Source organism: Carassius auratus, chromosome 48 (assembly GCF_003368295.1).
Source record: "Carassius auratus strain Wakin chromosome 48, ASM336829v1, whole genome shotgun sequence".
Taxonomy (NCBI): Eukaryota; Metazoa; Chordata; class Actinopteri; order Cypriniformes; family Cyprinidae; genus Carassius; species Carassius auratus.
In genome coordinates, this window is record NC_039290.1 from 2794458 (window position 1) to 2816177 (window position 21720).

At 36.2% G+C, this 21720-nt stretch overlaps 2 protein-coding genes and 1 long non-coding RNA gene across 4 annotated transcripts in view; 2 read left to right on the forward strand and 1 right to left on the reverse strand.

The window, feature by feature from the left end:
• The first annotated feature begins 55 nt into the window (after positions 1-55).
• LOC113065518 (uncharacterized) lies at positions 56-2395 on the forward strand. The gene is made up of 3 exons (XR_003279044.1): positions 56-162; positions 423-490; positions 1093-2395. It is a non-coding gene; the product is annotated as an uncharacterized LOC113065518 (long non-coding RNA).
• A 940-nt stretch (positions 2396-3335) lies between these two features.
• On the reverse strand, positions 3336-9390 carry LOC113065515 (hepatocyte nuclear factor 4-alpha-like). 2 transcript variants are annotated; one of them, XM_026236813.1, is made up of 10 exons: positions 9174-9390; positions 7676-7850; positions 7447-7556; positions 6869-6975; positions 5817-5972; positions 5313-5400; positions 5061-5213; positions 4732-4968; positions 4328-4450; positions 3336-3972 (listed from the first exon to the last, which is right to left on the reverse strand). In XM_026236813.1, the coding sequence occupies exons 1-10, from the start codon at positions 9286-9288 to the stop codon at positions 3830-3832; spliced, it is 1407 nt and encodes a 468-aa protein (XP_026092598.1). In that variant the 5' UTR covers positions 9289-9390; the 3' UTR covers positions 3336-3829. The 2 variants fall into 2 exon arrangements, with proteins under 2 accessions (XP_026092598.1, XP_026092599.1); XM_026236814.1 differs by having other exon boundaries at positions 7462-7556; positions 9174-9387.
• Positions 9391-16033: 6643 nt separating this feature from the next.
• Positions 16034-21720, forward strand: part of LOC113065282 (DNA fragmentation factor subunit alpha-like) — a 10134-nt gene continuing 4447 nt past the window's right edge. Inside the window, exon 1 of the mRNA XM_026236524.1 lies at positions 16034-16064. Coding sequence (XP_026092309.1) covers positions 16034-16064 — 31 coding nt within the window. The remainder of the gene's footprint in view (positions 16065-21720) is intronic.

Consider the following 21720-nt stretch of genomic DNA (forward strand, 5'->3'; position numbering starts at 1 on the left):
CTGTTCTCTCACCAATAACAGCACTTCGCTTTGTTCACGCGGAGCTCCTCGCCTGATAAAACCGAACGCTGAACAGTAACTTTAAATAAATGACATCTTGAAATGTTTGTTTTAAGGGAGATTTATGGAAAGGAAAGCAAGTTTCCAGGCTGGAGTATGTAGGTAAGTGCTGAATACCCTTCCAAAATTACCATGGCAACCACAGTTTTCGCCAAAATTCCAACCTAGAGTGATTGTTTCTGTTATGAAACTGTGGTAAACTTGGCCACCATTGTCAGAAAAAATAAGCAAATTAAGCATGACGACATAAGCATAAGCTTTATGTTTTGAAGAAGATATTATTTGTATTGGCTGTAAACAGGGATTTTATGTTTTCGTGGATGGTGCTTGTGAACACACTATGAACTGATTCCTTTTTCCAGATGTAGGAGGACAGGAAGGAAGTGTGCTTGTGGAGTTTCTGTCAGATGGTGTATGTCTCCATCTTCTGGTGAACTTCATACCACACAGCGCTTCTTCAGCCAACCACAAACAACAGAATCTTTCCACTTAAAAAAAAAAAATTATAATCTTTATCGACTTTTTTCTCAAACAGAAATAATAAAGTAGGCTATTTAAATAATAAGATATGGCTACAATACTGACATATGGTCTGACATTAACATAAGACTTGAAAATTAAGGAATAAATGTACTCAGTAAGACAAAAATTAAATTACATCCCTTGCTTTATGTTGCATTATGCTTAAGATAAGAAACCAGTTATGTATACAAGATGTATACAACCTTAAAGGTTAACGTCCATCTCAACTATTTTGGCAAATGACAATATACAAACACAAATCGTGAACTTTATGTTGTCCACTTAACTTTAAAAGTAGTATGTAGTCCAGACATAAATTATACTGAGCTAACTCACCTCAGCGTTATATGCTGTAAATGTACCACTACTTGATGTCAAAAAATTTCTAAAGCTTATCATGTAACTAAGCAGTTGCATGTTGCCAGGAAGTCAGTGACAGTAATAAAGCTGGCAATGTAGATGTCTGAAGGAGTCTTCTCTATGTGCGCCTGCTTGCTCTCCCTCAAACAGCATGGAATCTGGCAGAATGACGCCCTCCAGAGGATCAGGCTGACAGAACTCCACCACAAACTCTTCCTCGGCCTCCAGCGGCGTTCTGGACCAGGCAGACATGTAAAGTCTTCCAGCCACTCCTCCATACTCTTGCGGCAGTACAGATTGAGGAATGACTCGATGGAGAGAAGCCAAAACTGAGCCATGCAGGACATACTGTTGGGAGGAGACAGACTTGTATCAAATATTATTGTGTTAGAAATGTCTATGCGTAAATACCAGGATAAGTAGCTAGTTATTTGCCCTCTCTGCCATTTTCTCTTTCAGAAATGGCTTGATTATTGCAAAAATACCCTTGAAGATACGCGGCTCATTTATAATGTTTACAGCCTTTATTCTGATTTGGAAGCCTTCCTGAAACACAAAAGCAACGGTCAGTCAGTACTAAAAATCAACGACTTCATCGTAACGAATCACTGGGCTACTTTTGCATGGTCTTACCTGAAAAATACAGACAACTTTCTTTGCCAAAAGCGGTCCTGGATTAGAGGCTTGAGAGAGGCCAACTCTTGTATAATCCACCAGGAAAACAATTCCATTCACTTGGGTTTCCTCAAGCTGAATAAGCTTCTCTAATGTCAAACAGATAGCCCGAATGTTGTCCACAAATGGGTAATCATTAGGCCATTTACCTTAGAAAACAAAAGACATAATTTTTTTTATTTTCTTTATTGTTAACAGTATCACTGGGATAATATAGATATCAAAGCAGCAAGAAAGAGAAACTGTGATCATCTTTTCGTCTCAAACGAAAACCCAGATCTAGGACGTGCTTCACTGTGGAGGGCTTCAGGCCTTGAAACACCTCTGGCCAGGCTTTCCGGCTGGCATGATAATTGCTAGTGTGAATATCAATGTTTTGTTGGAAAAATGTAGATATTGCCAATACCATGTTCATATTTTATTTTATACAATGACAATGTCCAACTTCCTGGTGACTATTAAATGAAACTAATGATGATATTATTTTATACAGCATTTCCTACATACAGCAAGATCTTTTATGAAGAACAACTGTAAAAGGACTCCTGGTGGTACTTTGGTGTTCATGAAATACTTTAATTAAATTATGAAGCCAGGCATGGTACTTTAAAATGCTGAATGATTTTTAAACGTGTAAAAGTTGATGCCCTTTATGTAAAACTGAACAGAAATCAAAAGAAATAAACAACCTGCCATCAGTTCCTTGTGCAGTGAAAACAAGCCGTTCTACCATTGGTTACTCTTTGTTATGTGATGTATGACGCTAGATGTTTAATCAGCCTGTTTCCCTCAAAGCTGAAGTGTGTAATTTTTTCTAAAGAAAAATAAATATGCAGGTGCATTTATAAATAAGAAAACTGTAGTCTGATTTACCGTAAAATGTATACACTTTGGCCCTATGATCATACCAAAACATTGACAGCGCAACATTGGCTCAATCAATGGCATAGGTTTGGGGGCGGGATTATGCGGTTTTTCGGCCAATTGCAGCAGACACCATGAGTGTTTGGGGGAACCTATTTACAAACGCATTACAGGACAGGTAAGAAGTTATTTTTACATTAATTGAAAGAGGCATTGGTTTTGGTTATAAAAATCGACTTTTACTTTCCAAAGGCTGTTAACAGGCTACACTTTGTTACTTTCTGTCCCATGACCATAGGTATTCGAAACCGTTATGAAATATAAATATATATTAAAGTAACGTTATATCTTGAATGCGACTTGACACCATGTTTATTGAATTGGAGATGTGATTAACAAATCATTCAAAAACTGGCAATACTGGTTAGGCTTATATAATTCCCTGACAGATTTCTTAAGAGAAACTATCAGTTAGGCGCCTGCTTTATGAATTGTTTTATTGCCTGTTATCAGTGTTGAGAAGCACACACCTCCAGCACTAAAAAATCCTTGACCATTCTTTGCCACGTACACTCACTTTTATCATCTTGTTTTGATGCAGGTTTTACAGCTGGTGATGATTACGAGAAAAGTAGCCTGATCCAATACATGCCTGAAACTTGTCCAAATTCAAAACAAAAAAAACATTTAAGACTGGTTTAAGTTGGATTTAGGAGAGTATATAACAACTGTATCTCCCAAATAAAAAGGCTTATTGAACCTACTGAAATTATGGTGGATTCTGTCTAAAAATGCACAAATGCACAAATGATAACTATAGATATATGAATGGAAATAAACAATGGAACACTTTTATGTAAAAATATAGCCTTGACATTTAATATCAGTTCATATTGCAAGTTTGAAATAACCCTTCTCCTAGAAGGCAGTAATTGTAAAGGGGCAGTGAATGACCAATATGTAAAACTACATACGAGTGTGACATTCTCTTACTGTATGCATACATACACATCACTATCTAGTTACAAGGGGTTGAACAGGAAACACTTTTTTTTATTATTATCCTAAAATCATGAATTAGAATAGACTAAATCCATTCATGAAAAAAAGGAAATCGTTATATTTACAATTTAAGTATGGCACATACAGAAAAATATGAAATTCACATATTCTTAGCATACATAAAATAATTACCAGCATTTTGGTAAATAACAATATTTCCAAGGCACAAAATGTTATGTATTCTATCAGGATATCATAAAAGTACTATAAGAGCCAGTGGCAAGCTGTTAAAATACTGTACACTAAAACAAACATCTGATCATAGTCAGGCCTGTTGTCAGGCCACTCAGATGGCTTCTTGTTTAGTGATGGTTGGTTGATGGATGGAGCTTAGTTGCTTGGGCACTGTGGCTATAACACCCTGAGCCATTTTGTAATGATCAGAACCTGAGGCCGTCGGGGGAGATGGGATTGGAGTTTCCGGAGTCGCTGTTTGTAAAAAGAGCAAGAAGATACATTAGTTCAAGGGTCCACATAGGGGTATTATGGAACCTTAAATAAACATAATTTGCATAGCATGAAAACATGCGAATGAAACCATTGGTTGACATGAAGTAAGCACGCTTATGAAATTTCTGAAGGCATTAGGGTAGAAAAGCATTACAGTAGCCTGCTTTGACAAAATAAGCCTGATTAGTTTCTACGATTCTAGCAGGGATTACTCCAACACGTCTGTTTGTCCCTGACTACCTGGCTTTCTCATTTGAAGGACCTATATTTTCTGTTCAGTTCTCCCTTATAACAAATTTTCAGTCACGCAGTTCAAGAAGATAGTGTTACTTACACATCTGGCCATTGTGAATTGGAGTGGCCATGCTTGTGGTGACTATGACATTGTTACTGAGGTGCTCCTGGACCAGATGTGGGTGTAGAGAATGATGGGCATGAGGAGCTTCATTAGCTGAACCTGACAGAAAAAGAGAGTCATTAAATCTGTGATTTGGAAGATGGAACTTGTTTTTCCGTCTATATGATCTATGTAGGGTTTTTAAGAAAGTGGAGTGCCTTTTTTTTATCTCAGTCTTCAAGATTATGACAAGCTGTTCCTAGATTTTTTATCATGCATCTCAAGTATTGAACCTTTTGACAGCCATCCAAAGTTAAGGGTTATTTACATACAGTGCTGTCTAATAACCATGACTTTGCACTTGTCTACAAAGTTTCACTTCATCAACAGAAATCAGTTACCTCCCAGAAGCATCTCTTGTAGCAGGTTGTCTATCTTCGCCATTCCGAACAATTTAACAAACTGGATTTGCTCGATCATTTGCCAGGTGATGCTCTGCAGCGTCGGCAACAGAAGAAGTAGCTCGCCGAACCGCCCCCGCGAGTCGAATTGCCGGTCATTGATGTAGTCCTCTAAACTAACTTGAATTTGGTATCGCATACGTTTGATCTTGCTTGGGTCGCTTAAACCTTTGGCATCTATGTGAGAAAGACCATCACATTAGATTCTGTTTGAAAACTCACTTGACATTCTGCGCTGTTTTGTCTCAGTTTTAGCGCAATTTATCTACCTGGATCGAAAAATACAATGGCCTTCAAGCAGGCATATTCATTGTCATCGATCTGGAGATCCTGGAAGGGAAGCACTAACTCGTCAAGGATCCTTATAGACACGCGGCTCACCTCCAATTCGGGACAGTTTCGTGGAATTATGTGATCATTACCTGCAAGAAACATGGAAAATTGTGAAGTAAAACATTAGTAAAAGCGCTTGAGTCCAGTTGACTGTCATATCCACATTTCCGATGTGCTTTTAAACTCACCTAATTGTAAAATGTCCTTATACAGCATTGAACGTTTGGCAGCTCCTAGTAGCAGATGTTCTCCAGCATGAGCTCGCAGTAAAGCAACCTGAGACAGATAAACATGCATAGGTTTGGTTAGAGTTATTTTAATAATCATATTAGCTGATTTTTTTTTTCACCATAAAATCAGGTCTGTGTTCATGCCTGTATGTGCATGTGTGTATTCACGTGCATGTGTGTGTGAGAAGATGCAGTTTAAGACGCTCTCATGCACAGCTAAATCACTGATCAGTTATCATGCCTCGGTGCTCAGCATGTTAATGATTCTGAATGTCTCAAGAAGAGATTTCAAACCAGCTCATCATTTTCTAACCTGAACCATCTAAATACATTAACCACCCAAACTGAAGATCTCTGAACTTTTTTTCCAACTGAGACAAAAATCTGGGCCAACTGATGCAAATATCTATGAAATGTACATAGAGGGAGTTTTTTCAGCTAAATAAGAGGTGCTTATCTTACCTGATCATCCAGGGGAAGGTCACAGAATGCTGGGATGTATTTAGCCCATTCAACCAGCACCAGGAGCTGCTGTTTCATAGACTCGCACACATCGGTTATAGTGGCTATCTTCTTCGTTCTGATGTCACCATTCAAGATAGAACTGGGTGATGAGATCTGCATAGTAGGATATGGGAGAATTGTATTATTTTATTAAATTATTTATTATGTGTAGTGTACACCTCCTAAATATGGTTATACATGCATAAACACACACATATGTATAGTAATGATTTAAATGTATAATCATGTTATAAATATAAATCATGCATTATATTTTAAAGGTAAATTTTGTAATTTCTGTGCCACTAGCTACACCTAGTAAAATTGGAGAAGTGTTGACTGTTTCCAAACAGGTTTCCAAAACTGCCACTGCTCAGATAGTCATGCTCAAACCAATTCCAATGGTTAAAGGCACAAAATGTAAGAACAGTGTTATATATTTTGCAGACTTGTGTACTTATAATATCCCAAATGTTTCGAAGAATGTTTAAATCCAGAGAAATAAGCAATTTTAACAAGTGACATGGACTGTGTCTACAGTGTCATTGTGTCGCCTGCCAATGATGTCATAACCCCTCAATTTCCGGTTTTGTTTTGTAGAAAACATATGGAAACACCAAAGACGCTTTAAAATGTTTTAACAGTCCGATGACGACTGCACAGAGTAGCATTATAACAGAACTTTCAAACATATCTAGTATAATAAACAACAAACTACGCTACCCGATCGTTGTTTATTTCTTAATATGCGCCCTCTATTGGTGATACATATTGTGCCTTTAAGCGTGTGTTGCAGTGTGGTTCTAATTGGGTTGCTCAAACAAATAGGGCAGTGTGTTGCTAGCTGTGCCAAAGTGTTCAGAGGAACCAATCTAAGTCTGAGAATCAATTATGTTTTATTGTCTCTACATATTGAACTGGGGTAAGAGGACATATTTTAGAGATATTTTTTGAGACCATGTCACAATTCACCTTGTGGTTTGAACCTATATTTGAATCACACTGTTTACCTGTCTAGAAAGGACATCAGCTTGAATGAGTGCGTTTATGGAGGGTAAACTGCTGTCTTCATAGCTGGATCTTCTGGTGCTAATCCTGTCTCTCTCATTCTGCACAGCTGAGAATGAGAGGAACACCTTTAATTAGCAAATTAACATTACATTTATTACAAATACACATAGAAGATTCATTTTGACCAATACAGACAAAAACAGCTCTGAGTAATCCACTGAAACATACTCTTTCATCATCAGTAGCAGTGAATGTCATCCAGTTCTGACAACCAATTGAGATAGCAGAGATGAGGTATATTAGCTGACTTTGTGAGAGGGGGGAGTCCTCAAGGTTGTGCTTTTTTATCAGTGCGGAGTTATGATGGCTCTAAACTGTTTGTTCAGCATAAACCAGACATAGACCTCAGTGCATTGTTGAGTGAACATTAACAAAATGTCTCTTGCTAACTCTCTCCCTGCTGTTGCAACATCTCCCATTTGCGCCACCTCATCCCCTAATCTCCCAAACAGGGCAGGGAGTTTTAGTGTCTATTTTTTTTACTTCTTTAATATTATTATATGAATAAAAATCTCACAGCATGAGCAAGTACCTTCCTTCTTCATCCCAGCTCGAAAACATTTCTTTAGTCTGCAGTACCGGCACTGATTTCTCTTGTCTTTGTCCACTATGCACTGTCTGTTAAATCTGTATGGAAGCATAAAGAAGTCAGAGATTTACTTTGACGGTCGATGGAAACATGCTCTTTTATGCAGAATTATTGCATTAGGTCTACATTGTTAGGCAAGGAGGTGTTTTTTTCTGACCTGCAGGAATACATGTGGTTTTTGCGTACGCTGCGTCTGAAGAACCCCTTGCATCCATCACAGCTGGAGGCTCCATAGTGCTTTCCTGTGGCCCGGTCCCCACAAATGGCACATAGGGTGCCGGCCCCTAAATGGTTGACAGCATTCATGTTGGCACTCTCAGCTGACGAGGAGTCTGAAATCATAAGGGATCTTGAATGTAGTGTCACAAGTGTTTTATTTTATTTATTCATTTTTTTAACTATTCTTTTTTTAAGCAAAAAAAAAAAAAAGCATAAGAAATAAGAACTGCTTAAAATCAATAAATTAAGTATACTGTATGTGATGCTGTGAAGTACTACTTCTTTTTATGAATGATACTTAAATATCTGGGTTGCAGATCGAACCAGTTAGATTCCTGATTCCAGACCAGTAGGGGAAATGTCATGGGGTGAAAAATACTCAAAAAAAGACATATTTACAGCGAAATCAATTGGCAATGAATCATCATCATGAACATGTGCTGGAAGGGCTGTTTGCTAAGTAATCAAGAAATGATTAGTATTAAACCTGTACAAAAGATACAACAATATCATCTTAGATTATATGAACTCTAATTAGTGCTCTTGATGCCCTACTTAACAATTTTCACACAATTATTTTTTTTCCAGTAACATATATGATTAATATGAGTCAGTTTGATTTGATTTTATGTTGACAATTTCACAAAAGATGTGAGAGTTGTTAAATGTTCATTATTCGTAAGAGCTAATCAAAGATAATTACATTAAAAGCCAAGCAATGATCAAAGGCAACAGTTTTTAAATGGCTCATCGGTGTGAGCGATTATGTGGTGATCATCTAAATGGAAAATAATACAACTGTTGTGCTTATATGTGATTTAAACATTTTATAATTTCAAATATTGGTTGTAATACTTCATAGTTACAAAAATTATAATAATTTAAATATAATATATATTATTCGCAATCTAACTAAAATGTAAAAACACTTACTGCTTTACCTAAATATAACTTTACCCTACATATTAGATTACTTTGTCAGGTTGATACTGGTTGGATATCAATTTGTTGCACAAAACCTAGACATGGGAGACTTAGCTGCGAAACATTTACATGACACCCTCTTTGCTCAGTAATCATTCATCCTGGTGTCAAACTTCTCTTGAAATACTATCCAAACAAGTCATTTTATCCCAAGCCACCTGTATGAGAACAAGCAAGAGGAAACGAATGAACCTCTTCTTCTTGTCGAGTACCATGTCTGCAGGACAAAGCCTGCTGTGCTTCTTATCTTCTCCTAAAAAAATATTTTGTATTGGTTTTTACAATCATTATTGGGTGTTCTGTGCAAAAGGTTACAAATTTGCCAATTGGCACTTAACTATAAGCCTATCAACCCTGTTAAACATCTGCCTCCCACGCTTGACCATATACACCAGCCTATATAAGTCACCAAAGGACTCAAAGTTCACTGCAGGTCTGAGCAGATGACTCACCTGTGCTCATCGCAAGCACTTGCATGTTCTCAAACTCCAGGGTGGTGTAGGCTGGGTCCAAGGCCTCGCTATAGTCTGCCATCTCCATGTCTACTAGTGGTCTGGACAAACGCATTCTCAGCTACCTGATGCTGGGGTGAAAGACTTGTCCTCTCCACAACGTTTGGACACCCCTTCATAGGCCAAGCCCCTCCTCTTGGAGGGGTAGACACCTTTGAGTGACAGGGGCCATGTCCTTAAGCGCAAAGATGAGGCTTGCTGTGATTGACAGTCTGGGCCTCCTCCCAGGGCACGGCCCCATTCTGAAGTGGGATGGCTCTCATGTTAATGATTAAAGTGCTAAATCAGAGTTGTTGTTTTTTTTTTCAGAGACTAAGACAAACAGGGTTTTACTGTCTTATTTTTTGTCTCAATGCCCTAAATTTATTACTTGAAAAATATATCCAGTCTCAACACCATGCTTCCTATCTCAGTTCCCAAACAATGGCTTAACGGGTCATCATGAAAGATGACTGTCTGGGTCACTGTCTTGACACATATGAGACAGTATGGAAAATGACTCATATTTGACTCTAATATATAAGATAGAAAGTAAGTGGTCCACATTTCAACATGCAAAGTACGCGTTTGCTAAATCTCTGTTAATTCTAGCACAATAAACAACAGCAATAACTCACACAGAGTAAAATTTGTGGCCTTTATGTAAAAGAGCTCATTGTTCTGTTGAACATTCTGCATGTGCACGCAATGCACAACTAGGTTACAGCTGTACAGAAGAGATTGTTTACTTCTCATCAAAACTAACATTCGGAAGGCAGTAAAATATCTGAATTCATAATTAACAAGGGCAGCTGTGTTTGCCAGAAGTTCACTGTTAAAAAAAAAAAACCTTAACAGTATTGTTTCTGGGACATTTTAATGTAATATGTCTACAAAAATGAGTAGTTAGTAAATTGTTTGGTTAACAGTCAGTAAATACTTTTTTTTAACATTACTTTGTTACATTACATATTATTTTATTCCTTCTCCATTAAAATGTCTAACATTTGTACAGTTTGGTGACCTTTTATTGTCTACACACACTGGCATTCAAGACTTGGAATTCAAACTACATTCTTAAGAATAAAGTTTCTTTATTGGCATCTATGGTTCCATTAGGAACTTTAACATTCATGGTTCCTTTCCTTTGCACAAAAGATTATTTTCTTTTTCACACTCAGAAGAAAATTGTTCTCTGAATAACTATTTACCAAAACGGTTCTTCTGTGGCATCATTGTGAAACCCCCTTTTGCAAACTTAAATGTTTAAGAGTGTGATTATGCAAAGATAGTTTCTAAATGACCTTGAGAAAAGGAAAAAACTGAGGTGATCATCTGTGTACATAATGCTGAATTTGTACAACAATCTATGTTTTCCTAACTCTTTTTGTAGAGGATAAAACTATTTGTTACTCAAACAGGAAAATTTGATGTTACAGTTAAGCAAATACCAACTTCAGGTACCTACGAATCAGGGCCAGGGCAAACAGACAAAATATATTTGAAGAGTAGAAAGCAACAGAACAAACCATGGGTCATCGTTCCTTAGTTCAGACCTGCCATGAGCCTGTAATATCTCAATCTCATGTCTACCTGAACTTCTGTAGCTATACTGTCAGAGTGAACAACCTAATTATCATTTTGTGTGCTGTGCATTACAAAGCATACATAAATACACTGCAAAAAAAACTAAATCTTAATCTGTATTTAGTATGTTTTTGTACATTTAAAAAAAAAAAATGACTAGAAAACAATTGTGTTGTTTTCATAGAGTAGAAATTTGAGAAACAAGAAATTATTGCCGGTGAGATATTAAACACTGTTTAATATCTGTATGGTACATCCCACCTGACCATCTCTGTGGACTAAAAGTCCTGAGCTGGTTTTAAACCGGCTGGAAAAAACCTAAACTTACAAGAAAGCTGGTTTTGAATACATTAGACACTTGCATATTTATAGAGTTATTAAAAAAAATAAAAAGGCAAGAGTGAATTATGTTCACAAGAAGAAATGTTAGCAACTTGTTAGCTCTAACAGGATGATGTTTAACTGGTAGATCTCAAAATAAATCTACAAGATGTTGCAGACTTTGTAGCCTATAGATCAGGAGCGCTTATTAGTCTTCCTTATGTCTGTGTGAGATGACTTCACTTCTCCTGCAGTTAACCTGAGTAATGACAATCAGTGTACAGGAATGACTCACAATGAACAAATCTTATCGGAGTCACCAATAAATTCCTTATTGCAGCACACATCTCCATGTTTCTGTTAACTAAGTAATGACCTCTATAAAGTGTAATCTGTAAAGTTATGGCCCTTTCTCACATACACCTCAGCGATCAGAGCAGGCAGCAGTAGATAACTACATTAGATCATTGCCTCACATGACCAAAAGCCTCTTGTTGAACAGACCTATTTAACAGATATGCATCTGTAAAATGTGATGATGTGGAATAAGAAGACAGTTAGTTTATCGATTTATTCATCAAGTGGTATTTGTATGCCACTCATGTACTTCTATTAACATGGCAGGCCATGGGTGTAAATTAATTATTTGATTTGAAATCAGTATATTTAGAATTTTGAGTATAATATGTATGATTGATTTTAAGCTTTATAGTGTAGTAGAGTTTAATGTAAGTTAAATGACCGCATATTAATTGACAGACTGAACTGAATATGTCCTTTTGTAAAAGTTACTTGAACGTTCCCTCTTGTGTAATTACATTTCATTTCTATTTCATTATTAATTATATTTTTTATAGTATTAATCTTCATGTTGATTTAATAAAATCTGTTATGCACCAACTGATATGCAGGGAATTATCCAGCACTGTCCTTGTTGTTGTTTTTATTAAATAACATTCAACTCACCTGTAATACTTTGCATACAGTATGTAATGTTTTTAAACACACTCCTACCACTCATTTCTCCTCCCCTTAAGCACCTGCTTCTAACTGTATCAGTGATGGCACAGAGACAGAACCCTTAGACCAGACTAATACAACAAACTCAAAGCAACTCTCTCACTATCTGAAAATAACCTGCATCAAACGGTCTAAATTTTCCACCGTTATCTGATCAGCGTTTACACGCGCACTGCAGCGTGGTGCAATCGTACTTAGAGTCTCATCACAGAAGACAACATGACACATGAGCACATTTCCTTCTCTGATCGTCTTCTCTGAGTGATATGAGGCAGCAATGTCATGTCCTATAATCAGTCACCCATACCGCCTGCCTGGGGCTAAAAGTCAGAGGGTTGATGTAACTCCTCTGCCTATTTTCCCCTTTGAAACTTCAAACTCCAGTTTGTGAACAAAGTCCTGTCTATCTCCACAATAAGGATCTCCGACCACTGACCAAACTCCATTTGTAACCACTGCCTATTTGTACTTTCTCTCCAATGACTCTTTTTCATTTCACCTGTCTGACCAAATGGGAATAACAAGTAGCACTCCAAAGGTGGATGTGAAATACACATGTTGTGGGAACCGGTGGCCTACATGGAGTAACACGCTCTTGGAGTACTCGGGGATATGTGCTTTACATGGGAATATGAGTGTTTTGCTTTCTTTTGATTTTGAATATTTAATAAGAATGGGAGAAGATAGCAGGAATATGCTTACTAAAGCACATTCAAGGCCAGCAGAAAAGCCTCTGTGGACTGACTGGAATAGATGGCACAGATATGTGAGTATGGTGACATAGTGAACACACAAGGGATTGTCAACAGATTGGTTGCAACCTGCAGACCACGCAGCTCATGCCCTTTGGGGGAAAAATATTTACTTTTGCTTAATAGAAATGACATTTTTTGCATATATTGGCATTTATTTGTAGTTTAAAACTATTGTATTTTTAATATTGCCTCATATATGACTGCTGAAATGTATTTGTCCATGTTGAAGTGTGAAGGGGCTGGATAATGCCCCTCCCCTCTGTCTAAGTTTTTGTGTGTGTGTGTGTGTGTGTGGTCTCATAAGGCTGTGGTGCTTTTAAAAGGCCAATCGAGTGTAAATCAATGGTCAGATGCTACATATTTCAAGCAGTTATGGCATTTTCATTCGGTTTTGTCTTTGATAGTTTATATTCAACTTTAACTCAAACATTTTAGTCAGCTGATGATAACAAAACTCATCCTGAGAATAAATCAGAAAGAATTTAAGTATTTGCCAATCAAACTCTTTCAGCACCAGGAAGCTGAGAAACATGTCATGTGATCTGTTGCTTTGACAAAAAATGTCAGGATTGTTATGTTTTTAATACATATCTCAGGTGCAAAAGAAAAATCTGTGATATCTGCCAAGATGCAATTTATGATGTTGTTAGTGGTTTTATGATGGATACTTAAGTTAAAACCTAAAGCCTTATGAGCAGTGAACAGATTTTCAGAACAACTAGGATTTCACTTTCTTGTAACCCTCATTTAAATTGCATTTTAAATGTCAATATTTTTGAGATTTCTATTAATATTTACTTCGTTATTAATAAAATATTTTTTTAATTTAATTTCCAATTTAAGTTTTAGACTTATATATATATATATATATATATATATATATATATATATATATATATATATATATATATATATATATATATATATATATTAATTTCAAGTAATTAAATTTTATTTTATTTTTTTATGTTTTTTATATTAGTTTCAGTTTTAGTTACCTATAATGGCCCTGGATACTTTGTCTTTTTAGCAGTGTGTTCTATTTTAAAAGAGATACTATAGAACTCAAAGCAAAGCCATTTTCTTAAGGGGCACCAGAGACAAAACCATCCTCCTCCGTAACGATTAACAGAGACAGTTATCTATGAAGTTCCCATAGTCCTCACCCATCACGGTATTTGTAGTCTAGGTAATCATAAACCCCTAGGGCCTAATATTGCACAGCCTCCATAAAGTGGTTTAAAACACAAAATCATTGGGTAATAATATGTTTGACAAAAAAGAGTCACATTTAGCCAACCTTTGCTGTTACTTTCTGCTTATCTCTGTCTATGTCATGCTTTTCATCAGAAACATGATAGAGTCACTGATAGGATTTTGTCCTGATGGTTTGCCTGCTTGTTTATAAAATGGACACAGCTTTATGGGATTACATACTATATGACAAATTGCGCTACTGAAATGATCAAGCTTCTTTGTTACTTTAATCACGTTGCAAAAGCTCAAGTAGCTGCGTGCACATCACGCAAGTAAACAATTGCATCAGTAAACATTTAGAGCAATGCTCTTTGTAAATCAATCACATCTTCTGATAAAACAGTTTCAATGATTAACTGTTTTTCTGCCTGATGACCCAATCATATTTGCAGGCTGAGTGATGCTGCGTGCATGGACAGTTATCACTCACTTGTTATCATAAATCAATTACATTTTCATCACAGTGTACAGATCACAAGAACATTTTACCCAAACAAGTTTAACTTTACCCCAGTTTATCAAAGCTAAAGAGTCATATGGCTAATTCATTTTTAATAATAAGTTAACGTTCTGGGCTTGGTGTACTTTTACTCATTTGTGCTGTTTGGAGTCATTTTCCTGCCGTTTTAATATATATTGATTGTAATGTTTTAGTGGTGTAATCATTATTTAACCACTTTAATGATACTATGGAAATTCAGTACAAGAAATCTATGGAAGCCTTTTTTTTCCATGTTGTATAATAATCTTTGATGATGCTATTATTTCTGTGTTGATATATCACATTTAGACAGTTGGATCATTTATTTTCATATTAGTATACTGTATATAAAAAAAGTTTTATGTTTTTACATACATTCAGAGTCAGATATTATGGACATGTAGAGTAAGTTCCAAATGAATGAATATTTGAAAATCTTGGTTTGTATGTAAATAAAGAACAATTAAGAATTTAGCAAAATGTAAAACAAATGATGATGTAAAAATGATGTAAAAAATTTAGTTCACTAATACAATAAAGAATTCTTTATATTCATATTTTCAGTTTTCATTTTAATTTGAATGTTTTAGTAATTTTGTTGTATTTTGTCAATTTTAATTAGTTTTTGTTTTTTAAATCTATAGCTATATATATATATATATAGAGAGAGAGAGAGAGAGAGAGAAAGATGCCCCAATATTGTTAGTGTGCACAGTTACCGTCAAGTACACTATTACTATTCTTCAGCTCCTCTTTGTGGACAAAGCTTGCAGTTACATCAGCAAGGTTCCCACAGCCTTGGGCCTTACTGTGCAGAACCACACAGGCTTCATCAATTGTCGATTGAAATCCCCCCAAAATATCAGGTCAGCAGTGATTTAAATAAGCAGTCTGTTTTAATATACAACCATAACAGCAATTGTGACATAAAGAACTAAACCGAAACCTTTTTTTTTTTTGTACTCTCTGACCATAAACCTCTAGATCTGAACGAGTCAAATATTCTGCACATGACCACTTTGAGGACATCTGAACAACTTTTAACTTTAAATTGTTTTATAATGATCCAGTATGTCATCTTCATTGTTCTAATAGGTGTAATATCTGCCCAAATTATGCCTGTATTATTTGTAAACTCCTTTGCACTATATGTTTTATCTTGTCAAATAGAAGTCACACATATTTTTGGTGAATGTGCACTCTAATTAGGATGTAAGCTAATTTTCATAATCTACCTCACAAACCTTCAGCCACAACTGTACTAAAATAGGCAGTGAATCTGCGGTCCCTGTACCTGGTGTGCTGCTGAAGTGGCCCGTGCCATGTCCTTCATACATCCTGCACTGGTCTGTGGTCCTGAGAGCTAGCAGGGACCCCCGCTCCTCAACCTCCTCCACACAATGACCTATCCATTCAGTCCTCAGTGTCTCTGTGAGTGTGTGAGGGAGCCAGTGTTCTCACACACGCTGACCGGCAGCTTGACCTAATCCCTTAATGCCTGTCACAATGTGATTTGATTGGGGCTTGAGCGCATGGCCTAATAGTGTCAAGTGTAGAACTAATAATTCATATCTGGCACTTCTATTTCCCGAGGCCCCTGGATTCTCCCTCAAATGGATAGGAAACATTAGGCTGTCATTTTGATGAGTGTGACACCAGTGTTTAATCAGTGAAGATGCATCTGAATTGAATAGCTTTCTGGTGCTGAGGAGAGAATTGTACTGAGACATCATTCAAGAGACATCACTTAAAGCGTTAATTCAGCCAAAAATGAAAATTAAGCCATACATTATTCGCCCTGAAGTCATCCTAGGTTTATGCCTAAAAGACTTTCTTCCTTCAGACGAATTCAGTTGTAGTTATTAAAAAAATTGTCTTTGATCTTTCAAGCCGTTTGATGCCACTCGTCAGGTGTTGCCCTCCATCGGTCCATGAGAAGTTTTTGTGAGAAAAATATCCATATTCAAAACATAATAATCATTTTAATTTAGCTTGCACTCACAGTTGTAAAACGGAAGCATATTCGGGGGTATGACATCCGGGGGTATGGTCAGCTTTCCGGAGCCGTGTGAAACACTTTTTTTCAGTGGATGCGCTTTATATTAAACGTATCATGGAACGATGGAGTGCAACACCCGCTAATTGCAATGGCTCCTATAACAAGCTCGAGAAATTAAAGCGGCAGACGCACATGCGCTTAGAATAAACAGATGATATTGTTCGCTGGAGTGGAAGCTAATATCGTTTTCTTTATAGTTATCGTTCTTGGTGTGAACGGGGCTTTACAGTAACAGTATGAACTGTTGGAGAGTGCTAGTATCCAAATAGCTTTTTAGCAGACTTGTTTGGGTGCCAGTCTTGTAGATACCATTCAAAGGTACAGGCTTGGTAAGGTTTTTAAAATGTTTTTGAAAGAAGTCACCTTTAAGGCTCAACATTTCTTTGTATTCCAGAATACATTTCAGACAGTAAAATTATAAAATATTATTTCAATTCAGTTCAATTTCAGTTCTTTATATTAATATATGTTTTTTTTTTTCAGTATTTATTCCAATCTTCAGTGTCGCATGATCCTTCAGGAATTATTCTGATATGCTGATTTACTGCTCCAGACAATTTTATACAGTCTCTGATATTCTGATTGTTATCAGTGTTGAAAACAGTATACAGAATCTTGACCCCCATTCACTACCTTTATAAAGTTTGGGAGAGCCAGGACATTTTTTACTATAACTCTGATTGTATTCATCTGAAAGGAGAATGTCATATACACCAATAGGATGGCTTGAGGGTGTGAAAATGATGAGGTACACTGTTAAAAAATTACTGTAAATTTTACAGTAAAATACTGGCAGCAGGGTTGCCAGCCAGGTACTGTAAATTTTACAGTAGTCGTACTGTAATTTAATTTACAGATTTTTCCTGTATTCTCAATTACAGTAAAATTCTGTAAATTAAATTACAGTAAGACTACTGTAAAATTTACAGTACCTGGCTGGCAACCCTGCTGCCAGTATTTTACTGTAAAATTTACAGTAATTTTTTTATATTTGTATACTGCATTTTTACAAAAAAATATATTATATACTGCATTTTTAATACATTGTATATGGCATTTAACAATTATTTAAATAGCAAATGCACACTTTCAAGTAGTTTACTGTGCAAAGCAATTCTTTGAAAAAAAGCATATGTGTATTTGCTATATTTAAAGTATGTAAAATGATAGCATACAATATATTTTCCCTATTGCTGACTTAACTTTAACTGCATAAAGTGTTATATAATGCATAACTTAATTCACCAAAAAAATATAAAAAAATAACATTTTTAAAATAAAAAAAAACAGGTCAAAATGTTATATATCACTTTCAAATTTACATAAAAAAATGACATAAAAAGTATATTATTTTGAACTCATTTTTATTTATTTTAAAATTATTTCATTTTTTTTTTAAATGGATATGAAATTTTGGCATGATTTCTTTTTTATTACTTGGAACATAATGGCCATCATGGACCTTGACACAAAGAAATATTCAAACTGCGTTATAACCGAAACATGACCAACATGGTCATATTAAAACAGTTCACCCAAAAGTGAAAATTCTGTCATTTCTCACCCTCATGTCATTCCACACCCTTAAAACCTTTGTTCATCTTCACAACACACATTAAGATATTTTTTATAAAACCTGATGGCCCAGTGATGCCTACATTGCTAGCAAGATCATTTCCCTTTCCAATGCCCAGAAAGGTACTAAAAACATATTTAAAACAGTTTATGTGACTACAGTGGTTCAACCTTAGTGTAATGAAGCAATGAAAATACTTTTTGTGTGCCAAAAAACTAAATAATGACTATTCAACAGTATCTCGTGATGGATGACACTGCTTCATGAAGCTTCAAAGCTTTATTAATCTTTCAGTTCAAATCAGAGCATATCAAACTGCCAAAGTCACATGATTTCAGTAAATGAGGCTTCGTTACGTCATAAGTGTTTTGAAATTTCAATGGTTCGTGTGACTTTTGCAGTTTGATACACGTTCTGAGCAAATGATTTGAAACAAAAGATTCGTAAAGCTTCTAAGCTTCATGAAGCAGTGTTTTGAGATCGCTCATCACTAGATATAGTTGAATAAAATCGTTGTTTTGGGAGATGGGGGTGGGGGGGGGGGGGTTGGCAAAAAAAGTATTCTCGTCGCTTTATAATATTTAGGTTGAACAACTGTAGTCACATGAATTGTTTTAAATGTTTTAGAGGCTTTCTGGGCATTGAAAAAAAGAAATGATCTTGCTAGAAATGCACGCTTCACTGAGCCACATCTTATTATGTGTTGTGAGGATGAACGAAGATCTTACGGGTGTGAAACGACATAAGTAATTATTGACTTAATTTTCATTTTTGGGTGAACTAATCCTTTAAAAACCACAAAGACATTTTCAGATAGCTATCATCATTAAGGAATAGACCAATATTGCCAAACAAGTCATACAAAAAAAAGTGATGCATGACTGACCGGAAGGAGCCGCGCACTTGCAGAAGTCATACAAACTTTCCATCAAACAGATAAAAATCAACCAAATAACAATTATGCTCCAGATGAAGTTCAATCCCAGGATTCAAAGTGTGACTAGAAATATTGAAAAGAGTAAAGAGGACAATACATTAGATATATTACAAAACATAATAATACTTTCAGAAACAAATAGGGGGAGGACAGATACATACAGAGACAGATACAGGGATGAGAGGTACAGTCAGAGAGAGACAGAGGGATGAGAGGTACAGTCAAAGGCAGATAGAGAACAATAAAAGGAAGACGCAATCTTGGTGTGTGTGTATCCTTACATTTCAGAAATTCCATTGGAATTTGCACAGAAGAGTGGCAACATGTGGGTTGACTGCCACACATTTTCTTCTGTATCACTTGTCCTGTTTTTATTTCGATGGCACTTTTCCCTTGGCTTTGGGTCCTCTCTCTGGATTTATGCCCACAAAGCACCTAAAGGGTCATGAAACAGACAATATGTAATTAAGAGCGGTTTTAGGACCTCCAAGAAAGTTGGAGATGTCCACTAATAATAATAAAAAAACATATTTAACTCAATAGCTTGCTGGTGTTAAATAGGGAGACAAATATATTCTCTTCTCGAGTTAAGACACATTGTTTTAAAGGCATCAACAGAAATAACACTGATAACATAACATTATTAAAAGGAATGTTCTGATATAACTTATCTATAAAATGCTGGTTCTGAAGTTGTTAGAATTCAACCATTACCTTTGAATGAACTCCAAGGTACACACTGCTTCCTCCTGATACTCAAGATTAAACTAGTAATAAGCAGCAAACAGAGTGGCAAAGCCGGACAGGAAACTGGGCTGAGTGCCCTCACACACCACCTCGCCTTCAATACTCAGCATCCAGTGCCCACTTGTCAAAGTGTCTCCTAAAACAATCAATATCACAATAGTAATTAATACCTATACCATTTTTTTTTTTTTTTTTTTTTTGTATTTCAGATTTTTACATTTACATTACATACTATATTTAGTAGGGGTGGGATAAAAATGTGATTCTTAAATGTATCGCAATGCATAAGCAGACGATTCTGAACTGATTCACAAATGTCAAAAATAAATTTTCTAAACGTTAATTAATGTAATGTTGACGGAAAGTAAAAGGCGGATCTCTGAAACGCGGAAGTGCATGCCCAGACAGTCTGTGACATGCACATATTTCTTTTACTGTCTATGGTGTGTATCCACTGGCGCAGAGCAAGCGTTTTGAGACCTATAACGTTACTTGAGCGTTTTCAGTCCATTTAATGGAAGTTGAGCTTCCATAGTTGCATATGGTTTGTGGTGGATCGATTATGCAGCAAAATGCCTCCTAATGTGAAACAGACTGCAAGCACTTTGTTTTTTTCTTCCTGAACCTTCTGGTTGTTCGTTCATTTGAAATGACTCGAAAAAAGATTCGTTCATTTTGCTGAACGAGACTCAAAAGTCCGATTCGGTAAAATGATCCGAACTTCCCATCACTACAACTGATGATAAGATTCAAGTCATAGACGCAATAAAACAACTCGTTTGTTTATTGGTCAGTGTCGCGCATGATCAGTTCATTTGTTCAAGTGTCACCGCACTGATAAGGAGCATTTGTGCACCCTGTGCCAAAATACACACAAGATTTGCCGGCCGACATAAATATAGACACACATATATAAATAGCATATTTAATAATTTCAAGGAAAACGTATTTGGTCGCCCTAAGGTAATAAATTAGGCTAACTATACAAAGCAGACTTTATATCAAACAGATTTGTTAAAGTTTTCACATTAACGTTACCTGAAGTTAGCAAATGCTCAAAAAAAATCTACATCTCACTGGTTACGTTAACCTCTTAGAAAAGCACCACTGAGAATTTATATGACACACACATCCTCCGTGAGCGACCCTGACTGACCGCGAGGCTTAAGAAACGCGTTTTATTTCGGCGCCCGTGTTCACAGATGACTGCATGTGCAAAGTTGTTTTACATCATAAAATAATCACGACGAAGTGTGCTGATAAACACTAAGTTACAGCGAATATAAACTATTAGCACTGAAACATGTCATTCATAACGAAGGATTCCAGAGATTTTCTGTCCATGGCTGCTATAGCGCCGGGGGATGTGTGAAATCCTACCGCGACCGCGCTACTGAAACCCCGCGCAATTCTGCCTCGCGCCCCGCGGACGGATGATGCTTGAATCTGGGGTTACCATATAATCCGCGAATGTAGATGCATTCATATACTATAAACTACCAAACAAGAAATATAAAAAACTGAAGTCACTTACCACAGTTGTGAATCACTCCTGCTTGTTTTAATGTTAATCTCCTCGACCGTTGACGATGCGGCTCCGAAGATTTGAAATTTACAGCAAAATTCTCGTAAATTTGAGTCAGAACCTTACACGTGACCCAGAATGCATTGCAGTTTACAGGCATATGCTGTAATTATTAAAAAACAGTCCGCGGCTGTAAAATAATGCTGTAATTTTTACAGCAAAATTCATTACAGTGTAATTAAA

Coding starts and splice junctions, on each gene's coding strand:
- LOC113065515 (XM_026236813.1), bottom strand. CDS start 9,288: ATGCGTTTGTCCAGACCACTAGTAGACATGGAGATGGCAGACTATAGC. Junction 6,976..7,446: donor GGAAGGTACTTGCTCATGCT/GTGAGATTTTTA, acceptor TCTCATTCTCAG/CTGTGCAGAATGAGAGAGAC. Junction 5,401..5,816: donor ACCTTCCCCTGGATGATCAG/GTAAGATAAGCA, acceptor TATCTGTCTCAG/GTTGCTTTACTGCGAGCTCA.